General features: G+C 41.8%; 1 protein-coding gene across 1 annotated transcript in view; it reads left to right on the forward strand.

The window, feature by feature from the left end:
• The window catches only part of LOC139760933 (teneurin-m-like), a 395,107-nt gene that overhangs the window by 304,798 nt on the left and 65,586 nt on the right, over positions 1–24,723 (forward strand). Inside the window, exons 10-11 of the mRNA XM_071684709.1 lie at positions 22,775–23,016; positions 23,187–23,507. Coding sequence (XP_071540810.1) covers positions 22,775–23,016; positions 23,187–23,507 — 563 coding nt within the window. The remainder of the gene's footprint in view (positions 1–22,774; positions 23,017–23,186; positions 23,508–24,723) is intronic.

Below are 24,723 nucleotides of genomic sequence, written 5' to 3' on the forward strand. Positions count from 1 at the left end.
ATGTATATACATACGTCCACACATGCAAATATACACACCTACACAGCTTTCCATGGTTTACCCCAGACGCTTCACATGCCTTGATTCAATCCACTGACAGCACGTCAACCCCGGTATACCATATCGCTCCAATTCACTCTATTCCTTGCCCTCCTTTCACCCTCCTGCATGTTCAGGCCCCGATCACACAAAATCTTTTTCACTCCATCTTTCCACCTCCAATTTGGTCTCCCTCTTCTCCTTGCTCCCTCCACCTCCGAGACATATATCCTCTTGGTCAATCTTTCCTCACTCATCCTCTCCATGTGCCCAAACCACTTCAAAACACCCTTTTCTGCTCTCTCAACCACGCTCTTTTTATTTCCACACATCTCTCTTACCCTTACGTTACTCACTCGATCAAACCACCTCACACCACACATTGTCCTCAAACATCTCATTTCCAGCACATCCATCCTCCTGCGCACAACTCTATCCATAGCCCACGCCTCGCAACCATACAACATCGTTGGAACCACTATTCCTTCAAACATACCCATTTTTGCTTTCCGAGATAATGTTCTCGACTTCCACACATTCTTCAAGGCCCCCAGAATTTTCGCCCCCTCCCCCACCCTATGATCCACTTCCGCTTCCATGGTTCCATCCGCTACCAGATCCACTCCCAGATATCTAAAACACTTCACTTCCTCCAGTTTTTCTCCGTTCAAACTAACCTCCCAATTGACTTGACCCTCAACCCTACTGTACCTAATAACCTTGCTCTTATTCATATTTACTCTTAACTTTCTTCTTCCACACACTTTACCAAACTCAGTCACCAGCTTCTGCAGTTTCTCACATGAATCAGCCACCAGCGCTGTATCATCAGCGAACAACAACTGACTCACTTCCCAAGCTCTCTCATCCCCAACAGACTTCATACTTGCCCCTCTTTCCAAAACTCTTGCATTTACCTCCCTAACAACCCCATCCATAAACAAATTAAACAACCATGCAGACATCACACACCCCTGCCGCAAACCTACATTCACTGAGAACCAATCACTTTCCTCTCTTCCTACACGTACACATGCCTTACATCCTCGATAAAAACTTTTCACTGCTTCTAACAACTTTCCTCCCACCCCATATATTCTTAATACCTTCCACAGAGCATCTCTATCAACTCTATCATATGCCTTCTCCAGATCCATAAATGCTACATACAAATCCATTTGCTTTTCTAAGTATTTCTCACATACATTCTTCAAAGCAAACACCTGATCCACACATCCTCTACCACTTCTGAAGCCACACTGCTCTTCCCCAATCTGATGCTCTGTACATGCCTTCACCCTCTCAATCAATACCCTCCCATATAATTTACCATATAATATATATATATATATATATATATATATATTTATATATATATATATATATATATATATATATATATATATATATATATATATATATATATATATATATATATATATATATATTCGTCTGTTTCCTTGTGCTACCTCGCAAACGCGGGAGACAGCGACAAAGCAAAATAGAAAAAAAAAAAATATATGTATATGTATATATATATATATATATATATATTTTTTTTTTTTTTTTTTTTTTTTTTTTTTATAATTTGTCGCTGTCTCCCGCGTTTGCGAGGTAGCGCAAGGAAACAGACGAAAGAAATGGCCCAACCCCCCCCATACACATGTACATACACACGTCCACACACGCAAATATACATACCTACACAGCCTTCCATGGTTTACCCCAGACGCTTCACATGCCTTGATTCAATCCACTGACAGCACGTCAACCCCTGTATACCACATCGCTCCAATTCACTCTATTCCTTGCCCTCCTTTCACCCTCCTGCATGTTCAGGCCCCGATCACACAAAATCCTTTTCACTCCATCTTTCCACCTCCAATTTGGTCTCCCTCTTCTCCTCGTTCCCTCCACCTCCGACACATATATCCTCTTGGTCAATCTTTCCTCACTCATTCTCTCCATGTGCCCAAACCATTTCAAAACACCCTCTTCTGCTCTCTCAACCACGCTCTTTTTATTTCCACACATCTCTCTTACCCTTACGTTGCTTACTCGATCAAACCACCTCACACCACACATTGTCCTCAAACATCTCATTTCCAGCACATCCATCCTCCTGCGCACAACTCTATCCATAGCCCACGCCTCGCAACCATACAACATTGTTGGAACTACTATTCCTTCAAACATACCCATTTTTGCTTTCCGGGATAATGTTCTCGACTTCCACACATTTTTCAAGGCTCCCAAAATTTTCGCCCCCTCCCCCACCCTATGATCCACTTCCGCTTCCATGGTTCCATCCGCTGACAGATCCACTCCCATATATCTAAAACACTTCACTTCCTCCAGCCTCTCACCATTCAAACTCACCTCCCAATTGACTTGACCCTCAACCCTACTGTACCTAATAACCTTGCTCTTATTGACATTTACTCTTAACTTTCTTCTTCCACACACTTTACCAAACTCCGTCACCAGCTTCTGCAGTTTCTCACATGAATCCGCCACCAGCGCTGTATCATCAGCGAACAACAACTGACTCACTTCCCAAGCTCTCTCATCCCCAACAGACTTCATACTTGCCCCTCTTTCCAAAACTCTTGCATTTACCTCCCTAACAACCCCATCCATAAACAAATTAAACAACCATGGAGACATCACACACCCCTGCCGCAAACCTACATTCACTGAGAACCAATCACTTTCCTCTCTTCCTACACGTACACATGCCTTACATCCTCGATAAAAACTTTTCACTGCTTCTAACAACTTGCCTCCCACACCATATATTCTTAATACCTTCCACAGAGCATCTCTATCAACTCTATCATATGCCTTCTCCAGATCCATAAATGCTACATACAAATCCATTTGCTTTTCTAAGTATTTCTCACATACATTCTTCAAAGCAAACACCTGATCCACACATCCTCTACCACTTCTGAAACCACACTGCTCTTCCCCAATCTGATGCTCTGTACATGCCTTCACCCTCTCAATCAATACCCTCCCATATAATTTACCAGGAATACTCAACAAACTTATACCTCTGTAATTTGAGCACTCACTCTTATCCCCTTTGCCTTTGTACAACGGCACTATGCAAGCATTCCGCCAATCCTCAGGCACCTCACCATGAGTCATACATACATTAAATAACCTTACCAACCAGTCAACAATACAGTCACCCCCTTTTTTAACAAATTCCACTGCAATACCATCCAAACCTGCTGCCTTGCCGGCTTTCATCTTCCGCAAAGCTTTTACTACCTCTTCTCTGTTTACCAAATCATTTTCCCTAACCCTCTCACTTTGCACACCACCTCGACCCAAACACCCTATATCTGCCACTCTGTCATCAGACACATTCAACAAACCTTCAAAATACTCATTCCATCTCCTCACATCACCACTACTTGTTATCACCTCCCCATTTACGCCCTTTACTGAAGTTCCCATTTGCTCCCTTGTCTTACGCACCCTATTTACCTCCTTCCAGAACATCTTTTTATTCTCCCTAAAATTTACTGATAGTCTCTCACCCCAACTCTCATTTGCCCTTTTTTTCACCTCTTGCACCTTTTTCTTGACCTCCTGTCTCTTTCTTTTTTATACTTCTTTCGTCTGTTTCCTTGCGCTGCCTCGCTGGCGCGGGGGGCGGCGACAGGGCAAAGTGAATAAATAGATAAATATATATAGGGGAGAAAGAATACTTCCCACGTATTCCCTGCCTGTCGTAGAAGGCGACTAAAAGGGAAGGGAGCGGGGGGCTGGAAATCCTCCCCTCTCATTTTTTTTTTAAATTTTCCAAAAGAAGGAACAGAGAAGGGGGCCATATGAGGATATTCCCTCAAAGGCCCAGTCCTCTGTTCTTAACGCTACCTCGCTAATGCGGGAAATGGTGAATAGTATGAAAAAAAATATATATATATATATATATATATATATATATATATATATATATATATATATATATATATATATATATATATATATATATATTTATATATATATATATATTATCCCTGGGGATAGGGGTGAAAGAATACTTCCCACGCATTCCTCACGTGTCGTAGAAGGCGACTAGAGGGGACAGGAGCGGGGGGCCAGAAATCCTCCCTTCCTTGTATTTTAACTTTCTAAAAATGGGAAGGAGAAGGAGTCACACGGGGAGTGCTCATCCTCCTCGTAGACTCAGATTAGGGTGTCTAAATGTGTGTGGATGTAACCAAGATGTGAAAAAAGGAGAGATAGGTAGTATGTTTGAGGAAAGGAACCTGGATGTTTTGGCTCTGAGTGAAACAAAGCTCAAGGGTAAAGGGGAAGAGTGGGTTGGGAATGTCTTGAGAGTAAAGTCAGGGGTTAGTGAGAGGACAAGAGCAAGGGAAGGAGTAGCAGTACTCCTGAAACAGGAGTTGTGGGAGTATGTGATAGAATGTAAGAAAGTAAATTCTCGATTAATATGGGTAAAACTGAAAGTTGATGGAGAGAGATGGGTGATTATTGGTGCATATGCACCTGGGTATGAGAAGAAAGATCATGAGAGGCAAGTGTTTTGGGAGCAGCTGAATGAGTGTGTTAGTGGTTTTGATGGTTGCAAAGGTGAGTAATGTGGCAGTTGAGGGAATAATTGGTATACATGGGGTGTTCAGTGTTGTAAATGGAGATGGTGAAGAGCTTGTAGATTTCTGTGCTGAAAAAGGACTGGTGATTGGGAATATCTGGTTTAAAAGGCGAGATATACATTAGCATATGTATGTAAGTAGGAGAGATGGCCAGAGAGTGTTATTGGATTACGTGTTAATTGACAGGCGCGTGAAAGAGAGACTTTTGGATGTTAATGTGCTGAGAGGTGCAACTGGAGGGATGTCTGATCATTATCTTGTGGAGGCTAAGGTGAAGATTTGTATGGGTTTTAAGAAAAGAAGAGTGAATGTTGGGGTGAAGAGGGTGGTGAGAGTAAGTGAGCTTGGGAAGGAGACTTGTGTGAGGAAGTACCAGGAGAGACTGAGTACAGAATGGAAAAAGGTGAGAACAATGGAAGTAAGGGGAGTGGGGGAGGAATGGGATGTATTTAGGGAATCAGTGATGGATTGTGCAAAAGATGATTATGGCATGAGAAGCGTGGGAGGTGGGTTGATTAGAAAGGGTAGTGAGTGGTGGGATGAAGAAGTAAGATTATTAGTGAAAGAGAAGAGAGAGGCATTTGGACGATTTTTGCAGGGAAAAAATGCAATTGAGTGGGAGATGTATAAAAGAAAGAGACAGGAGGTCAAGAGAAAGGTGCAAGAGGTGAAAAAGAGGGCAAATGAGAGTTGGGGTGAGAGAGTATCATTAAATTTTAGGGAGAATAAAAAGATGTTCTGGAAGGAGGTAAATAAAGTGTGTAAGACAAGGGAGCAAATGGGAACTTCAGTGAAGGGGGCTAATGCGGAGGTGATAACAAGTACTGGTGATGTGAGAAGGAGATGGAGTGAGTATTTTGAAGGTTTGTTGAATGTGTTTGATAATAGAGTGGCAGATATAGGGTGTTTTGTTCGAGGTGGTGTGCAAAGAGGTAGTAAAAGCTTTGGAGAAGATGAAAGCTGGCAAGGCAGCAGGTTTGAATGGTATTGCAGTGGAATCTATTAAAAAAGGGGGTGACTGTATTGTCGACTGGTTGGTAAGGTTATTTAATGTATGTATGACTCATGGTGAGGTGCCTGAGGATTGGCGGAATGCGTGCATAGTGCCATTGTACAAAGGCAAAGGGGATAAGAGTGAGTGCTCAAATTACAGATGTATAAGTTTGTTGAGTATTCCTGGTAAATTCTATGGGAGGGTATTGATTGAGAGGGTGAAAGCATGTACAGAGCATCAGATTGGGGAAGAGCAGTGTGGTGTCAGAAGTGGTAGAGGATGTGTGGATCAGGTGTTTGCTTTGAAGAATGTATGTTAGAAATACTTAGAAATGCAAATCGATTTGTATGTAGCATTTATGGATCTGGAGAAAGCATATGATAGAGTTGATAGAGATGCTCTGTGGAAGGTATTAAGAATATATGGTGTGGGAGGTAAGTTGTTAGAAGCAGTGAAAAGTTTTTATCGAGGATGTAAGGCATGTGTACGTGTAGGAAGAGAGGAAAGTGATTGGTTCTCAGTGAATGTAGGTTTGCGGCAGGGGTGTGTGATGTCTCCATGGTTGTTTAATTTGTTTATGGATGGGGTTGTTAGGGAGGTGAATGCAAGAGTTTTGGAAAGAGGGGCAAGTATGAAGTCTGTTGTGGATGAGAGAGCTTGGGAAGTGAGTCAGTTGTTATTCGGTGATGATACAGCGCTGGTGGCTGATTCATGTGAGAAACTGCAGAAGCTGGTGACTGAGTTTGGTAAAGTGTGTGAAAGAAGAAAGTTAAGATTAAATGTGAATAAGAGCATGGTTATTAGGTACAGTAGGGTTGAGGGTCAAGTCAATTGGGAGGTAAGTTTGAATGGAGAAAAACTGGAGGAAGTAAAGTGTTTTAGATATCTGGGAGTGGATCTGGTAGGGGATGGAACCATGGAAGCGGAAGTGGATCATAGGGTGGGGGAGGGGGCGAAAATTCTGGGAGCCTTGAAGAATGTGTGGAAGTCGAGAACATTATCTCGGAAAGCAAAAATGGGTATGTTTGAAGGAATAGTGGTTCCAACAATGTTATATGGTTGCGAGGCATGGGCTATGGATAGAGTTGTGCGCAGGAGGATGGATGTGCTGGAAATGAGATGTTTGAGGACAATGTGTGGTGTGAGGTGGTTTGATCGAGTAAGTAACGTAAGGGTAAGAGAGATGTGTGGAAATAAAAAGAGCGTGGTTGAGAGAGCAGAAGAGGGTGTTTTGAAATGGTTTGGGCACATGGAGAGAATGAGTGAGGAAAGATTGACCAAGAGGATATATGTGTCGGAGGTGGAAGGAACGAGAAGTGGGAGACCAAATTGGAGGTGGAAAGATGGAGTGAAAAAGATTTTGTGTGATCGGGGCCTGAACATGCAGGAGGGTGAAAGGAGGGCAAGGAATAGAGTGAATTGGATCGATGTAGTATACCGGGGTTGACGTGCTGTCAGTGGATTGAATCAGGGCATGTGAATCGACTGGGTTAAACCATGGAAAGCTGTGTAGGTATGTATATTTGCCTGTGTGGACGTATGTATATACATTTGTATGGGGGTGGGTTGGGCCATTTCTTTCGTCTGTTTCCTTGCGCTACCTCGCAAACGCGGGAGACAGCGACAAAGCAAAAAAAAAAAATATGTATATATATATATATATTTTTTTTTTTTTTCAAACTATTCGCCATTTCCCGCGTTAGCGAGGTAGCATTAAGAACACAGGACTGGGCCTTTTTTGGAATATCCTCACCTGGCCCCCTCTGTTCCTTCTTTTGGAAAATTAAAAAAAAAAAAGAGAGGGGAGGATTTCCAGCCCCCCGCTCCCTCCCCTTATAGTCGCCTTCTACGACACGTAGGGAAAACGTGGGAAGTATTCTTAATCCCCTATCCCCAGGGATATATATATATATATATATATATATATATATATATATATTTGGATGTTAATGTACTGAGAGGTGCAACTGGAGGGATGTCTGATCATTATCTTGTGGAGGCGAAGGTGAAGTTTTGTGGGGGTTTTCAGAAAAAAAGAGATAATGTTGGGGTGAAGAGAGTGGTGAGAGTAAGTGAGCTTGGGAAGGAGACTTGTGTGAGGAAGTACCAGGAGAGACTGAGTACAGAATGGAAAAAGGTGAGAACAAAGGAGGTAAGGGGAGTGGGGGAGGAATGGGATGTATTTAGGGAAGCAGTGATGGCTTGCGCAAAAGATGCTTGTGGCATGAGAAGCGTGGGAGGTGGGTTGATTAGAAAAGGTAGTGAGTGGTGGAATGAAGAAGTAAGATTAGTAGTGAAAGAAAATAGAGAGGGATTTGGACGATTTTTGCAGGGAAAAAATGCAAATGAGTGGGAGAGGTATAAAAGAAAGAGACAGGAGGTCAAGAGAAAGGTGCAAGAGGTGAAAAAGAGGGCAAATGAGAGTTGGGGTGAGAGAGTATCATAAAATTTTAGGGAGAATAAAAAGATGTTTTGGAAGGAGGTAAATAAAGTGCGTAAGACAAGGGAGTGTGTGTATATGTGCGTATGTATGTGTATGTGTGTGTATGTGTATATGTATATATATATGTATATTGTCCCTGGGGATAGGGGTGAAAGAATACTTCCCACGTATTCCTCGCGTGTCGTAGAAAGCGACTAGAGGGGACGGGAGCGGGGGGCCAGAAATCCTCCCCTCCTTGTATTAACTTTCTAAATTGGGAAACAGAAGAAGGAGTCACGCGGGGAGTGCTCATCCTCCTCGAAGGCTCAGAGTGGGGTGCCTAAATGTGTGTGGATGTAACCAAGATGTGAAAAAAGGAGAGATAGGTAGTATGTTTGAGGAAAGGAACCTGGATGTTTTGGCTCTGAGTGAAACGAAGCTCAAGGGTAAAGGGGAAGAGTGGTTTGGGAATGTATGGGGAGTAAAGTCAGGGGTTAGTGAGAGGACAAGAGCAAGGGAAGGAGTAGCAATACTCCTGAAACAGGAGTTGTGGGAGTATGTGATAGAATGTAAGAAAGTAAATTCTCGATTAATATGGGTAAAACTGAAAGTTGATGGAGAGAGGTGGGTGATTATTGGTGCATATGCACCTGGGCATGAGAAGAAAGATCATGAGAGGCAAGTGTTTTGGGAGCAGCTGAATGAGTGTGTTAGTGGTTTTGATGCACGAGACCGGGTTATAGTGATGGGTGATTTGAATGCAAAGGTGAGTAATGTGGCAGTTGAGGGAATAATTGGTATACATGGGGTGTTCAGTGTTGTAAATGGAAATGGTGAAGAGCTTGTAGATTTATGTGCTGAAAAAGGACTGATGATTGGGAATACCTGGTTTAAAAAGCGAGATACACATAAGTATACTTATGTAAGTAGGAGAGATGGCCAGAGAGCGTTATTGGATTACGTGTTAATTGACAGGCGTGCGAAAGAGAGACTTTTGGATGTTAATGTGCTGAGAGGTGCAACTGGAGGGATGTCTGATCATTATCTTGTGGAGGCTAAGGTGAAGATTTGTATGGGTTTTCAGAAAAGAAGAGTGAATGTTGGGGTGAAGAGGGTGGTGAGAGTAAGTGAGCTTGGGAAGGAGACCTGTGTGAGGAAGTACTAGGAGAGACTGAGTACAGAATGGAAAAAGGTGAGAACAATGGAAGTAAGGGGAGTGGGGGAGGAATGGGATGTATTTAGGGAATCAGTGATGGATTGCGCAAAAGATGCTTGTGGCATGAGAAGAGTGGGAGGTGGGTTGATTAGAAAGGGTAGTGAGTGGTGGGATGAAGAAGTAAGAGTATTAGTGAAAGAGAAGAGAGAGGCATTTGGACGATTTTTGCAGGGAAAAAATGCAATTGAGTGGGAGATGTATAAAAGAAAGAGACAGGAGGTCAAGAGAAAGGTGCAAGAGGTGAAAAAAAGGGCAAATGAGAGTTGGGGTGAGAGAGTATCATTAAATTTTAGAGAGAATAAAAAGATGTTCTGGAAGGAGGTAAATAAAGTGCGTAAGACAAGGGAGCAAATGGGAACTTCAGTGAAGGGCGCAAATGGGGAGGTGATAACAAGTAGTGGTGATGTGAGAAGGAGATGGAGTGAGTATTTTGAAGGTTTGTTGAATGTGTTTGATGATAGAGTGGCAGATATAGGGTGTTTTGGTCGAGGTGGTGTGCAAAGTGAGAGGGTTAGGGAAAATGATTTGGTAAACAGAGAAGAGGTAGTGAAAGCTTTGCGGAAGATGAAAGCCGGCAAGGCAGCAGGTTTGGATGGTATTGCAGTGGAATTTATTAAAAAAGGGGGTGACTGTATTGTTGACTGGTTGGTAAGGTTATTTAATGTATGTATGACTCATGGTGAGGTGCCTGAGGATTGGCGGAATACGTGCATAGTGCCATTGTACAAAGGCAAAGGGGATAAGAGTGAGTGCTCAAATTACAGAGGTATAAGTTTGTTGAGTATTCCTGGTAAATTATATGGGAGGGTACTGATTGAGAGGGTGAAGGCATGTACAGAGCACCAGATTGGGGAAGAGCAGTGTGGTTTCAGAAGTGGTAGAGGATGTGTGGATCAGGTGTTTGCTTTGAAGAATGTATGTGAGAAATACTTAGAAAAGCAAATGGATTTGTATGTAGCATTTATGGATCTGGAGAAGGTATATGATAGAGTTGATAGAGATGCTTTGTGGAAGGTATTAAGAATATATGGTGTGGGAGGAAAGTTGTTAGAAGCAGTGAAAAGTTTTTATCGAGGATGTAAGGCATGTGTACGTGTAGGAAGAGAGGAAAGTGATTGGTTCTCAGTGAATGTAGGTTTGCGGCAGGGGTGTGTGATGTCTCCATGGTTGTTTAATATGTTTATGGATGGGGTTGTTAGGGAGGTAAATGCAAGAGTTTTGGAAAGAGGGGCAAGTATGAAGTCTGTTGGGGATGAGAGAGCTTGGGAAGTGAGTCAGTTGTTGTTCGCTGATGATACAGCGCTGGTGGCTGATTCATGTGAGAAACTGCAGAAGCTGTTGACTGAGTTTGGTAAAGTGTGTGGAAGAAGAAAGTTAAGAGTAAATGTGAATAAGAGCAAGGTTATTAGGTACAGTAGGGTTGAGGTTCAAGTCAATTGGGAGGTGAGTTTTAATGGAGAAAAACTGGAGGAAGTGAAGTGTTTTAGATATCTGGGAGTGGATCTGGCAGCGGATGGAACCATGGAAGCGGAAGTGGATCATAGGGTGGGGGAGGGGGCGAAAATTCTGGGGGCCTTGAAGAATGTGTGGAAGTCGAGAACATTATCTCGGAAAGCAAAAATGGGTATGTTTGAAGGAATAGTGGTTCCAACAATGTTGTATGGTTGCGAGGCGTGGGCTATGGATAGAGTTGTGCGCAGGAGGATGGATGTGCTGGAAATGAGATGTTTGAGGACAATGTGTGGTGTGAGGTGGTTTGATCGAGTGAGTAACGTAAGGGTAAGAGAGATGTGTGGAAATAAAAAGAGCGTGATTGAGAGAGCAGGAGAGGGTGTTTTGAAGTGGTTTGGGCACATGGAGAGAATGAGTGAGGAAAGATTGACCAAGAGGATATATGTGTCGGAGGTGGAGGGAACGAGGAGAAGAGGGAGACCAAATTGGAGGTGGAAAGATGGAGTGAAAAAGATTTTGTGTGATCGGGGCCTGAACATGCAGGAGGGTGAAAGGAGGGCAAGGAATAGAGTGAATTGGAGCGATGTGGTATACCGGGGTTGACGTGCTGTCAGTGGAGCGAATCAAGGCATGTGAAGCGTCTGGGGTAAACCATGGAAAGCTGTGTAGGTATGTATATTTGCGTGTGTGGACGTATGTATATACATGTGTATGGGGGGTGGGTTGGGCCATTTCTTTCGTCTGTTTCCTTGCGCTACCTCGCAAACGCGGGAGACAGCGACAAAGTATAATAATATATATATAGCTATCAAGGCTGTCGTATTATCCTGTCGTAAGAAATCAACTGAGATCCTGGCACACCAACACCTGATCCGTCGACCTCAATGCACGTAACCGCTTCGGGTGAACAGACTTGGACGTGGTGGTACAAGTAGTTGTACGGACTGTGATCCTCGCTTTGGTTACAAGAATGTTCTTCCGCCCACCAGTAATGCTACTACTTTTTTGAATTAAGAACCATTGAAACACAAACCTCGCCAGGTGGTAGAGTGACCCGCAGTGTATCGAGACAGACTTCCCCAGAACTTTTTTTTAGAGGGGAAGTAAATGTTTATAGTTGTGTTACTGGAGTGATAGTTTTCATACATGGTGCTCTGACAAGAAAATAGTGAAATTGGAAAAGAATGTAGCTTAGACATTGAAGCTTATTCTTTCATTGAAATGTGAACAAAGGGAGCATTTTTTTCAAAGTGATAGAGATGGAAAGCAAAAAGGTGTTTTTCATGAATGTACTGGAAAAGTTGAGGTCCAGATAAACTTGTGGTCTGTCAAGGCTTTATTATGGCGGATGACCAACTACCCACCCTCATGTATCCAAGATATGGTTGTACTTTGTGTAATGAAGACAATTGAGAAACATCATAAGCCAATATTCCAGTTTCATGTTAAGAGAAGTGGACCAGGCAGTAGGATACAGTGGTTAAATTGATGAAAACTGCTATTGACGTTTATGTAAATAAATTATGCATTTCCCTTTTCCATAGCCAGAGGCTGAACCATTATGTGACATTCATTTTTTCATTTCATTTCAAGCTAGAAGTTTCAGTTTTCTAAATTATTTCTTACATTTTTCATATGTATATATATATATATATATATGTGTGTGTGTGTATGTGTGTATATGTGTGTATATGTGTGTGTATGTATATATATATATATATATATTATCCCTGGGGATAGGGGTGAAAGAATACTTCCCACGCATTACTCACGTGTCGTAGAAGGCAACTAGAGGGGACAGGAGCGGGGGGCCAGAAATCCTCCCCTCCTTGTATTTTTAACTTTCTAAAAAATGGGAAACAGAAGGAGTCACGCGGGGAGTGCTCATCCTCCTCGTAGACTCAGATTGGGGTGTCTAAATGTGTGTGGATGTAACCAAGAGGTGAAAAAAGGAGAGATAGGTAGTATGTTTGAGGAAAGGAACCTGGATGTTTTGGCTCTGAGTGAAAGGGGTAAAGGTGAAGAGTGGTTTGGGAATGTCTTGGGAGTAAAGTCAGGGGTTAGTGAGAGGACAAGAGCAAGGGAAGGAGTAGCAGTACTCCTGAAACAGGAGTTGTGGGAGTATGTGATAGAATGCAAGAAAGTAAATTCTCGATTAATATGGGTAAAACTGAATGTTGATGGAGAGAGATGGGTGATTATTGGTGCATATGCACCTGGGCATGAGAAGAAAGATCATGAGAGGCAAGTGTTTTGCGAGCAGCTGAATGAGTGTGTTAGTGGTTTTCATGCACAAGACCGGGTTATAGTGATGGGTTATTTGAATGCAAAGGTGAGTAATGTGGCAGTTGAGGGAATAATTGGTATACATGGGGTGTTCAGTGTTGTAAATGGAAATGGTGAAGAGCTTGTAGATTTATGTGCTGAAAAAGGACTGGTGATTGGGAATACCTGGTTTAAAAAGCGAGATATACATAAGTATACGTATGTAAGTAGGAGAGATGGCCAGAGAGCGTTATTGGATTACGTGTTAATTGACAGGTGCGCGAAAGAGAGACTTTTGTATGTAAATGTGCTGAGAGGTGCAACTGGAAGGATGTCTGATCATTATCTTGTGGAGGCTAAGGTGAAGATTTGTATGGGTTTTCAGAAAAGAAGAGTGAATGTTGGGGTGAAGAGGGTGGTGAGAGTAAGTGAGCTTGGGAAGGAGACTTGTGTGAGGAAGTACCAGGAGAGACTGAGTGCAGAATGGAAAAAGGTGAGAACAATGGAAGTAAGGGGAGTGGGGGAGGAATAGGATGTATTTAGGGAATCAGTGATGGATTGCGCAAAAGATGCTTGTGGCATGAGGAGCGTGGGAGGTGGGTTGATTAGAAAGGGTAGTGAGTGGTGGGATGAAGAAGTAAGATTATTAGTGAAAGAGAAGAAAGAGGCATTTGGATGATTTCTGCAGGGAAAAAATGCAATTGAGTGGGAGATGTATAAAAGAAAGAGACAGGAAGTCAAGAGAAAGGTGCAAGAGGTGAAAAAGAGGGCAAATGAGAGTTGGGGTGAGAGAGTATCATTAAATTTAGGGAGAATAAAAAGATGTTCTGGAAGGAGGTAAATAAAGTGCGTAAGACAAGGGAGCAAATGGGAACTTCAGTGAAGGGCACTAATGGGGAGGTGATAACAAGTAGTGGTGATGTGAGAAGGAGATGGAGTGAGTATTTTGAAGGTTTGTTGAATGTGTTTGATGATAGAGTGGCAGATATAGGGTGTTTTGGTTGAGGTGGTGTGCAAAGTGAGAGGTTTAGGGAAAAAGATGTGGTAAACTGAGAAGAGGTAGTAAAAGCTTTGCGGAAGATGAAAGCCGGCAAGGCAGCAGGTTTGGATGGTATATCTGTGGAATTTATTAAAAAAAGGGGGTGACTGTATTGTTGACTGGTTGGTAAGGTTATTTAATGTATGTATGACTCATGGTGAGGTGCCTGAGGATTGGCAGAATGCGTGCATAGTGCCATTGTACAAAGGCAAAGGGGATAAGAGTGAGTGCTCAAATTACAGAGGTATAAGTTTGTTGAGTATTCCTGGTAAATTATAGGGGAGGATATTCATTGAGAGGGTGAAGGCATGTACAGAGCATCAGATTGGGGAAGAGCAGTGTGGTTTCAGAGGTGGTAGAGGATGTGTGGATCAGGTGTTTGCTTTGAAGAATGTATGTGAGAAATACTTAGAAAAGCAAATGGATTTGTATGTAGCATTTATGGATCTGGAGAAGGCATATGATAGAGTTGATAGAGATGCTCTGTGGAAGGTATTAAATATATATGGTGTGGGAGGCAAGTTGTTAGAAGCAGTGAAAAGTTTTTATCGAGGATGTAAGGCATGTGTACGTGTAGGAAGAGAGGAAAGTGATTGGTTCTCAGTGAATGTAGGTTTGCGGCAGGCGTGTGTGATGTCTCCTTGGTTGTTTAATTTGTTTATGGATGGGGTTGTTAGGGAGGTGAATGCAAGAGTTTTGGAAAGAGGGGCAAGTATGAAGTCTGTTGTGGATGAGAGGGCTTGGGAAGTGAGTCAGTTGTTGTTCGCTGATGATACAGCGCTGGTGGCTGATTCATGTGAGAAACTGCAGAAGCTGGTGACTGAGTTTGGTAAAGTGTGTGAAAGAAGAAAGTTAAGAGTAAATGTGAATAAGAGCAAGGTTATTAGGTACAGTAGGGTTGAGGGTCAAGTCAATTGGGAGGTAAGTTTGAATGGAGAAAAACTGGAGGAAGTAAAGTGTTTTAGATATCTGGGAGTGGATCTGGTAGCGGATGGAGCAATGGAAGCGGAAGTGAATCATAGGGTGGGGGAGGGGGCGAAAATCCAGGGAGCATTGAAGAATCTGTGGAAGTCGAGAACATTATCTCGGAAAGCAAAAATGGGTATGTTTGAAGGAATAGTGGTTCCAACAATGTTGTATGGTTGCAAGGCGTGGGCTATGGATAGAGTTGTGCACAGGAGGGTGGATATTCTGGAAATGAGATGTTTGAGGACAATGTGTGGTGTGAGGTGGTTTGATCGAGTAAGTAATGTAAGGGTAAGAGAGATGTGTGGAAATAAAAAGAGCGTGGTTGAGAGAGCAGAAGAGGGTGTTTTGAAATGGTTTGGGCACATGGAGAGAATGAGCGAGGAAAGATTGACCAAGAGGATATATGTGTCGGAGGTGGAGGGAACGACGAGAAGTGGGAGACCAAATTGGAGTTGGAAAGATGGAGTGAAAAAGATTTTGAGTGATCGGGGCCTGAACATGCAGGAGGGTGAAAGGCTGGCAAGGAATAGAGTGAATTGGATCGAAAGTGGTATACCGGGGTTGACGTGCTGTCAGTGGATTGAATCAGGGCATGTGAAGCGTCTGGGGTAAACCATGGAAAGTTGTGTGGGGCCTGGATGTGGAAAGGGAGCTGTGGTTTCGGGCATTATTGCATGACAGATGGAGACTGAGTGTGAACGAATGGGGCCTTTGTTATCTTTCCCTAGTGCTACCTCGCACACATGAGGGGGGAGGGGGATGGTATTCCATGTGTGGCGAAGTGGCGATGGGAATGAATAAAGGCAGACAGTGTGAATTGTGTGCCTGGGTATATATGTATGTGTCTGTGTGTGTATATATATGTGTACATTGAGATGTATAGGTATGTATATTGGCATGTGTGGACATGTGTGTATATACATGTGTATGGGGGTGGGTTGGGCCATTTCTTTCTTCTGTTTCCTTGCGCTACCTCGCAAATGCGGGAGACAGCGACAAAGGAAAATAAATAAATAAAAAATAAATATATATATATATATATATATATATATATATATATATATATATATATATATATATATATATATATATATATATATATATATGCGCCCTTCACTGAAGTTCCCATTTGCTCCCTTGTCTTATGCACTTTATTTACCTCCTTCCAGAACATCTTTTTATTCTCCCTAAAATTTAATGATACTCTCTCACCCCAACTCTCATTTGCCCTCTTTTTCACCTCTTGCACCTTTCTCTTGACCTCCTGTCTCTTTCTTTTATACATCTCCCATTCAAATGCATTTTTTCCCTGCAAAAATCGTCCAATTGCCTCTCTCTTCTCTTTCACTAATAATCTGACTTCTTCATACCACCACTCACTAGCCTTTCTAATCAACCCACCTCCCACTCTTCTCATGCAACAAGCATCTTTTGCGCAATCCATCACTGATTCCCTAAATACATCCCATTCCTCCCCCACTCCCCTTACTTCCATTGTTCTCACCTTTTTCCATTCTGTACTCAGTCTCTCCTGGTACTTCCTCACACAAGTCTCCTTCCCAAGCTCACTTACTCTCACCACCCTCTTCACCCCAACATTCACTCTTCTTTTCTTAAAACCCATACAAATCTTCACTTAAGCCTCCACAAGATAATGATCAGACATCGCTCCAGTTGCACCTCTCAGCACATTAACATCCAAAAGTCTCTCTTTCGCGCGCCTGTCAATTAACACGTAATCCAATAACGCTCTCTGGCCATCTCTCCTACTTACATACGTATACTTATGTATATCTCGCTTTTTAAACCAGGTATTCCCAATCAGCAGTCCTTTTTCAGCACATAAATCTACAAGCTCTTCACCATTTCCATTTACAACACTGAACACCCCATGTATACCAATTATTCCCTCAACTGCCACATTACTCACCTTTGCATTCAAATCACCCATCACTATAACCCGGTCTCGTGCATCAAAACCACTAACACACTCATTCAGCTGCTCCCAAAACACTTGCCTCTCATGATCTTTCTTCTCATGCCCAGGTGCATATGCACCAATAATCACCCATCTCTCTCCATCAACTTTCAGTTTTACCCATATTAATCGAGAATTTACTTTCTTACATTCTATCACATACTCCCACAACTCCTGTTTCAGGAGTACTGCTACTCCTTCCCTTGCTCTTGTCCTCTCACTAACCCCTGACTTTACTCCCAAGACATTCCCAAACCACTCTTCCCCTTTACCCTTGAGCTTCGTTTTACTCAGAGCCAAAACATCCAGGTTCCTTTCCTCAAACATACTACCTATCTCTCCTTTTTTCACATCTTGGTTACATCCACAAACATTTAGACACCCCAGTCTGAGCCTTCGAGGAGGATAAGCACTCCCCGCGTGACTCCTTCTTCTGTTTCCCATTTTAGAAAGTTAAAAGAAATACAAGGAGGGGAGGATTTCTGGCCCCTCGCTCCCGTCCCCTCTAGTCACCTTCTACAACGCGCGAGGAATGCGTGGGAAGTATTCTTTCACCCTTATCCCCAGGATAATATACATATATATGCATATATATATATATATATATATATATATCTTTCTTTCTTTCATACTATTCGCCATTTCCCGCATTAGCGAGGTAGCGTTAAGAACAGAGGACTGGGCCTTAGAGGGAATATCCTCACCTGGCCCCCTTCTCTGTTCCTTCTTTTGGAAAATAAAAAAAAAACGAGAGTGGAGGATTTCCAGCCACCCGCTCCCTCCCCTTTTAGTCGCCTTCTACGACACGCAGGGAATACGTGGGAAGCACTCTTTCTCCCCTATCCCCAGGGATAATATATATATATATATATATATATATATATATATACATACGCACATATACACACATACACAAATATACATATATATACATATGAAAAATGTAAGAAATAATTTAGAAAACTGAAACTTCTAGCTTGAAATGAAATGAAAAAAAATGAATGTCACATAATGGTTCAACCTCTGGCTATGGAAAAGGGAAATGTATAATTTATTTACACAAACGTCAATAGTAGTTTTCATCAATTTAACCACTGTATCATACTGCCTGGTCCACTTCTCTTATCATGAAACAGGAATATTGGCTTATGATGTTTCTCAATTTTCTTCATTACACAAAGTACAACCATATCTTGGATACATGAGGGTAGGTAGTTGGTCATCCGCCATAATAAAGCCTTGACAGACCAAAAATTTTTCTGGACCTCAACTTTTCCAGTATATTTATGAAAAACACATGCTTTGAAGAACGTATGTGAGAAATACTTAGAAAAGCAAATGGATTTGTATGTAGCATTTATGGATCTGGAGAAGCCATATGATAGAGTTGATAGAGATGCTCTGTGGAAGGTATAAAGAATATATGGTGTGGGAGGCAAGTTGTTAGAAGCAGTGAAAAGTTTTTATCGAGGATGTAAGGCATGTGTACGTGTAGGAAGAGAGGAAAGTGATTGGTTCTCAGTGAATGTAGGTTTGCGGCAGGGGTGTGTGATGTCTCCTTGGTTGTTTAATTTGTTTATGGATGGGGTTGTTAGGGAGGTGAATGCAAGAGTTTTGGAAAGAGGGGCAAGTATGAAGTCTGTTGGGGATGAGAGAGCTTGGGAAGTGAGTCAGTTGTTGTTCGCTGATGTTACAGCGCTGGTGGCTGATTCATGTGAGAAACTGCAGAAGCTGGTGACTGAGTTTGGTAAAGTGTGTGAAAGAAGAAAGTTAAGAGTAAATGTGAATAAGAGTAAGGTTATTAATTACAGTAGGGTTGAGGGTCAAGTCAATTGGGAGGTAAGTTTGAATGGAGAAAAACTGGAGGAAGTAAAGTGTTTTAGATATCTGGGAGTGGATCTGGCAGCGGATGGAACCATGGAAGTGGAAGTGGATCATAGGGTGGGGGAGGGGGCGAAAATCCTGGGAGCCTTGAAGAATGTGTGGAAGTCGAGAACATTATCTCGGAAAGCAAAAATGGGTATGTTTGAAGGAATAGTGGTTCCAACAATGTTGTATGGTTGCGAGGCGTGGGCTATGGATAGAGTTGTGCGCAGGAGGGTGGATGTTCTGGAAATGAGATGTTTGAGGACAATGTGTGGTGTGAGGTGGTTTGATCGAGTAAGTAACGTAAGGGTAAGAGAGATGTGTGGAAATAAAAAGAGCGTGGTTGAGAGAGCAGAAGAGGGTGTTTTGAAATGGTTTGGGCACATGGAGAGGATGAGTGAGGAAAGATTGACCAAGAGGATATATGTGTCAGAGGTGGAGGGAACGAGGAGAAGTGGGAGACCAAATTGGAGGTGGAAAGATGGAGTGAAAAAGATTTTGTGTGATCGGGGCCTGAACATGCAGGAGGGTGAAAGGAGGGCAATGAATAGAGTGAATTGGATCGATGTGGTATACCGGGGTTGACGTGCTGTCAGTGGATTGAATCAGGGCATGTGAAATGTCTGGGGTAAACCATGGAAAGCTGTGTAGGTATGTATATTTGCGTGTGTGGACGTGTATGTATATACATGTGTATGGGGGTGGGTTGAGCCATTTCTTTCGTCTGTTTCCTTGTGCTACCTCGCATACGCGGGAGACAGCGGCAAAAAAAAAAAATATATATATATATATATATATATATATATATATATATATATATATATATATATATATATATATATATATTCTTTTATCTATTATAATTTGTCGCTGTCTCCTGTGTTAGCGAGGTAGCGCAAGGAAACAGACAAAAGAATGGCCCAACCCACCCACATACACATGTATATACATAAACGTCCAAATATGCACATATACATACCTATACATTTCAATGTATACATACATATAGATACGCAGACATATACATATATGCACATGCACATATTCATACGTGCTACCTTCATCCATTCCTGCCATCACCCCGCCACACATGAAATGACACCCCCTCCCTCCACGTGTGTGTTAGGTAGCATTAGGAAAGGACAACAAAGGCCACATTCGTCCACGCTCAGACTTTAGCTATCATGTCTAATGCACCAAAATCACAGCTTCCTTTCCACATCCAGGCTCCACAAATCTCTCCATGGCTTACTCCAGACCAGACGTTTCACATGCCTTGTTTCAATCCATTGACAGCATGTCCACCCTGGTATACTGCATCATTCCAATTCACTCTATTCCTTGCACGCCTTTCACCCTCCTGTATGTTCAGGCCCCGATCGCTCAAAATCTTTTTCACTCCATCCTTCCACCTCCATTTTGGTCTCCCACTTCTCGTTCCCTCCATCTCTGACACATATACCCCCTTTGTTAATCTTTCCTCGCTCATTCTCTCCATGTGACCAAACCTTTTCAATACACCCTCTTCTGCTCTCTCAACCACACTCTTTTTATTACCACACATCTCTCTTACGCTTTCATTACTTACTCGATCAAACCACCTCACACTACATACTGTCCTCAAACATCTCATTTCCAACACATCCACCCTCCTCCGCAAAACCCTATCAATAGCCCATGCTTTGTAACCGTATAACATTGTTGGAACCAATATTTTTTCAAACATACCCATGTAAGTGTATATATGTATATGTCTATGTTTGTGTATGTATATGTATGTATACACTGATATGCTTATGTATGTATATGCATATGTATGTATGTGAGTGGATGGGCTATTCTTCATCTGTTTCCTGGCACTACCTTGCTGACATGGGAAACAGTGATTATCAATAATAAATAAATATATAATAAATATATATAGATAAAAAGAGTGTGGTTGAGAGAGAAGAGGGTGTGTTGAAATGGTTTGGACACATGGAGAGAATGAGTGAGGAAAGATTGACAGAGGATATATGTGTCAGAGGTAGAAGGAACAAGGAGAAGCGGGAGACCAAATTCGAGGTGGAAGGATTAGGTGAAAAAGATTTTAAGCAATCGGGGGCTGAACATACAGGAGGGTGAAAGGTGTGCAAGGAATAGAGTGATTTGGAACAATGTGGTATACCCGGATCGATGTGCTATCACTGGACTGAATCAGGGCATGTGAAGCATCTGGAGTAAACCATGGAGGGTTCTGTGGGGATAAGAGAGAAAGAATACTTCCCACGTATTCCATGCATGACATAGAAGGTAACTAAAAGCAGAGGGAGTGGGAGGCTGGAAATCCTTCCCTCTCATTTTCAATTTTCCAAATGAAGCAACAGAGAAGGGGCCCAAGTGAGGATTTCCCTCAAAGGCTGGCCTTTGTTTTCTTTTCCTAATGCTACCTCGCACATGCATGGGGGGGAAGGGGGTGCCATTTCAAGTGTGGCGGGGTGGCGATGGAAAAGGATGAAGGCAGCAAGTATGAATATGTACATGAGTATATGTATATGTCTGTGTATGTATATGTATGTATACATTGAAATGTATAGGTGTGTATATGTGCATGTGTGGACATTCATGTATGTACATGTGTATGTGGGTGAGTTGGGCCATTTTTTCGTCTGTTTCCTTGTGCTACCTCACTAACGTGGGAGACAGCAACAAAGTATAATGAAAATTAATGATATTCATACTTGCTTGCCTTCATCCATTCCTGTTGCTACCCTGCCCCACAGGAAACAGCATCACTACCCCCTGCTTCAGCAAGGAAACACCAGGAAAACAGACAAAAAAAGGCCACATTCATTCATAGCACTAATGCTGGAAATGGTGACCGAGTATGAAAAAAATGAAATGTATAAATGCATTTTAACTTGTAATGAACATGTGAGCATACTCAAGAAACATTTTTACTCTAAAATCATCCATAAACCTACCACACATCTCAAAAGGTTAATCATGAAAATGCTACAAAAATATTCTCTCAACTGAATGGCTCCACTCCTTACCTTTTTACTCCTAACACTTATGACACAATCAGAACTATCAAGAATTCACCCACAAAAAGCCCTAACAAGATATCACACTTCTACATAAAGTGGCGTGTGTCATTAACAGTCCAAGTTTTTGCTGATAACTTCAGACAGCCTAAGCTATATGACTTAATCTCTAACAGCTGGAACTTATTCATGTGATACCCATCCTGAAACCCATCAAAGCTTTCGGTTCTCCTTCCCTTTGCTTACCAATATCACTAATTTTAATAGTGTCCAAACTCCTCACATACTAATTCATAATAAAATCAACCAAACATCCCACTTGCAAATTCTTAATGCAGCTTCAGATCTAAATATACCACTATCATACTGCCTGCAAACCTTATGCAACACATTCTAGATGACCTTAACCCGTCATAACATCTCCCTTACCCTGTGCTCAAGGTATCTAACAATAAGGAACTGGATACTGTTCTCTGACATATCTAACAAAAAAGATACTCAACACCACCTTCCATGACAGTGATACAAAATGGTTTTCGAGCTTTCAAGCCAGTCACCAAATAATATGAGACCACAGCTACAGAACAGTCTCTTAAGATTGCTAAAACTTTTTTATTTGAATTGTGAGGAATTTGAAAGGTGCAAGGGAAACTGATTGAAAATTGGAAAGACAAACCAGAGAAAGTATAGTATGTGTGAGAATGAAGAAAATATTTGATAAACATGTGAATTCCTTCAATGATTTTTGGATATTTACAGAGATCCTAGATGAGCCATCTTGCAGATATAATAGAGACATTGAACTAGGTGTTGATCAATGGACAATATATATCCTTGTGCCAGTGCTTAATAGGTATATTTATTTTGATCATAGGACCTGTGGAGGCAGTAGCAGATATAGGTGGTGAAGGCCAATTACGAGTAGTAACAGAGTGGGATCATGAGGTTTCCCTGGAGAGGACCTCATACCGAGTGTTAGAGTCCACCAGCCAGGTAGCTGCAGAGATGTTCCCCATCCTGTCCCGCCAGCAGACACACATATCTGGAGACCTTGTCAACCGTTATGAGTGGATCTATTCTCCAGCAAGCCACCACAGTAATGGGCATGGCATGAAGGTAGTAACTGTGATTTGGTGCTGATTGTGATTATAATGACTTATGGTTATGTTCTGTGTCTGTGGCTAAATTCTTAATGTCCTAAAAGACACATGCTGTACTCAGAGACTCAAAATTAAGAAGTGTGATCAATGATAAAATTAATCAGTGTATCACTCTTCCACTTTCAGGTGACTGGGAATCTGAGGGTAAATGGTGCCGACCTTCTGACTCTTAGTTATGATCCTGTTTCTTCATCGGAGGCACTGCTATCTGTCTCAGGCCAGATGCTGATCAACATCACATATGATTCTGTGGGACGACCTGTTAGATGGGTTCCAGTTTCACCACTGGTTCCAAGCAACGTCAGCTATGATCACTGGGGACACATAACTGGGTGGACCCGTGGCAGTCTATCTGAGCAGTACTACTATGATGACTTCTTGCGGCTTAAGTCTATCATTTATGCTGATGGTGCTACTGTCAACTATGACTACAGAGATAAATTAACGGTAAAGATATTATCTTGAAATTTTTACAGGCATGAAACTCATTACTCACTGTATGATAATTTTAGTTTGTTGTTAGTAGACAAAATAAGATTCCTCAGATCTTTCTGTGATATATCTGAGCAAGACTGAAATTTCTGCTTTGTAGTCCCTCTTAAATTTTCTGAAAACTATCATAAGCATACAAGATAGGAATTTCATTTTGCGATTTTTCATGGGGGGTACAGAGAATATTTTAGGAAATAGCCATACATATGTCATTACATCTTCTTTCTTTATAATATACCTTGCGTTTATTTAGTCTTACCTTTCACTTAGAGAAGATTGCTACCTGTAGACCATTTTGATATGAAAGCAGATATTGTCTTGATTTGTTCAATAAACAGCAAGATGTACAGTATATCTTCCTGAAGGATTATTGGATAGATTAGTCAAATTTTATCATACTACAGGTACACCGCCAATTTTCAGGCACTCTTGGTTCCAAAGCCTTGTTGGATTAACCATTTTGCCAGACCAACCATGGTCACATAATGATAATTCATCAACACACCTCTAACTCACTAATTATACATATCCCATGTGTTTAAAGTATTCCAGGGATAGCTAGAAATTTAAAGTAAACAAATATCAAATGTTTGAGCACCCTAAGATGGTAAGTCTGTCCTTACATTGTTTGAATCCAGTGGCGTATCTAGGGTATTGCAGGTAGGGCAGGTGCCCTGGGTGCCACTTGAAGGCGGACACCAGTGGTGTATTGGTGTCCTGGATCCAGACAAAGATCGGATCTTAAAGATTTAGATTTATTTGACCATGAAAACATATCTTTGGCATTTGGAATCACATTGATATCATTATTGTTCAATAGTTATTCACAAAAATTGATATTTCTGTAGTTATTCAGAAAAATTGATATTTCTGTAATGTTGTCCTGGATTCAGACAATGATTCATATTACTCCCAAAATCTTATCAATTGGTCCTTGTGTCATTTCTGACTTTCCTTGAAAATTTCATCAAAACTTGTTCATAACTTTGTTGAAAGTTGCTCACAAACAAACAAACGCCAGTAAAAACATAATCTCCTTGGCGGAGGTAATAGAAATAAAAAATGTCGGCACAATTTCAGTGCTTGCCATAGGAGCTATTTCCCCTAGATACACCTGTTTGAATCCTGTAGGGTCTTCTTCATCTTCTGTTGTTAGTGTTTTCCTAGGTGT

The sequence above is a fragment of the Panulirus ornatus genome, chromosome 38 (genome assembly GCF_036320965.1).
Source record: "Panulirus ornatus isolate Po-2019 chromosome 38, ASM3632096v1, whole genome shotgun sequence".
Taxonomy (NCBI): Eukaryota; Metazoa; Arthropoda; class Malacostraca; order Decapoda; family Palinuridae; genus Panulirus; species Panulirus ornatus.